Below are 1,959 nucleotides of genomic sequence, written 5' to 3'. Positions count from 1 at the left end.
TTAATTTCCAGATAAACTGATTATGATCAGAGAGAACCTGACGTGGTCTGAAGCTCTGAGATACTGCAGACAGAATCATGTGGATCTGGTCTCGGTTCATTCGGAAGAGATTCAGCGTCGTGTGATGAACGTGGTTAAACGGGCGTCTACTGCGGCGGTGTGGTTGGGCTTGCACAACTACTGCAGCATGAACATGTGGCTCTGGGTGAGCGGAGAGATGGTGTGCTATCAGAACTGGGCTCCAGGGAACGGAACGACGCCGGAAAACTGCAGCCTCGAGAACAGAAAAGGAGCGCTTCAGTCTGGAGGAGATCAGCGCTGGATCAGCCTTCCTGAAACTCACAAACTCAACTTCATCTGCAGCAGATATTAAGAGTAAGGGACATGGGAACGTTTGTGTGTTTAATTGCTTTCATACTTCATTTTACTGATTTACTTCTACACGCTTGATTTTTTCTTCAGTAAGTTTCTTTAGTGAGTGAATCTGCTTTTTGTGCTTTAAAAATGGCATTTTAATTCTGTATTTTATTTGTTGTCATGTGCGGGAAGGAGGAGTAGGACGAGGAGATCTGGAACTTGCATGTTTATTAATATAATCCACACAAGGAACAGAACGAACAGGAACAGCAGGGAATCCACAAGTAAACATAAACGCACACAACAAAGGAAATACACGGAGAGACTTGCAAAGACTTGGAATGACATACAAAATGACTTCAAGAACTGACAACCAAAAGGTGAACACAACCAAACTTAAATACACAGACCAATCAGGGGGGGACAGGTGTGATCCATTAAACAGTGACGTAATAATTAAAGACAGAACAGGAAAGACCAAATATACATGGGGAAAAAACACAAAACAGTCCACAGGGGTGTGACATTTGTCATGACTGTGCTCTTTCTTTTATAGGTTTAATTGACTAACATTTTACAAATCTCTTTTCTCTAACTGGTGTGGTTACATCTCTTTATGTCATTACACTAACCATATAAATGACTGGTTGAATGTGATTCAGCAGCTCTTGAGAATATTATTTGTCTCTCAGCTGAATGAAATCTGGTTTATTCTTAGGGAAATGTAAAAGGTTCCCCATAAGGGTGAAATGTGTTTTACAAGTGTCGCCACAGATCTATTTTCTGTTGAAATGATATGCCAGTTAAACAAATGTTGTCAAGATGTCTAGTAATGTATATGTGTGATTATTTTGGATGGATGGATGGATGGATGGTTTCTTACTTGTAATACTATTTTACATTTTTTCCATGTGGCAGAGCATTGTTTTCTTCATTTATTATATTGTATTTGAGGTTTGTTTGGGCATTTTGGAGTTTTATTCTTCATATTTTGGATACATCTGACATTTATCTTTATTTGTCATATGTTTTTTATTTTTCCTGTGTTTTAGTGAGTTTGACTAGGGTTAATTTAACTGCAGCCACAACTATATGATTTCCATTTATAAATTGGAATGTTTTGTTATTTGATGTTGCTTGGTAACGGTCACAGTTCTATTTCCTGGTGAAACGCTTTCAGTGGAAAATCTGGTGGTGTATGTGGAAGATGTACTGTTTGCTGCATAGTGGCTAATGTGGATAAAGAGCCTAATAAAAAGAAAGCAGCTCTGCTTTGACTCAACTATGGCCTTGGTGTCCTTCCTCATTCAAGTCTGGCTACAAAATATGATTTATCCAGACAGGACATATCAAAACAACAAATCAAAAGATAACAGGACATCCGCACAAATAAACTCATCTACAGCCAACATTACACATCATCCCTAGCCATATCTGAGATCCAGTTTATATTTTTATGTTACTAACTTCCAGATGATTTCGGTAAACTGCATCATCAACATTATCATTGCACAGCAATCAGATGCTGTCCTATAGCTTTAGCAAAGCAGCATGTAATGATGAGGATTATAACGCTCTGAGGATTATTTCATGATCTATGCA

At 38.4% G+C, this 1,959-nt stretch overlaps 1 protein-coding gene across 1 annotated transcript; it reads left to right on the top strand.

Moving 5' to 3' along the window:
* The first annotated feature begins 22 nt into the window (after positions 1–22).
* Positions 23–373, top strand: LOC127167609 (lithostathine-1-alpha-like). Its single transcript, XM_051113736.1, has one exon. The coding sequence runs from the start codon at positions 23–25 to the stop codon at positions 371–373; it is 351 nt and encodes a 116-aa protein (XP_050969693.1).
* Positions 374–1,959: the final 1,586 nt, after the last annotated feature.

This window comes from Labeo rohita, chromosome 7 (genome assembly GCF_022985175.1).
Source record: "Labeo rohita strain BAU-BD-2019 chromosome 7, IGBB_LRoh.1.0, whole genome shotgun sequence".
NCBI lineage: Eukaryota > Metazoa > Chordata > Actinopteri > Cypriniformes > Cyprinidae > Labeo > Labeo rohita.
This window is presented reverse-complemented; position numbering and strand designations above follow the sequence as displayed.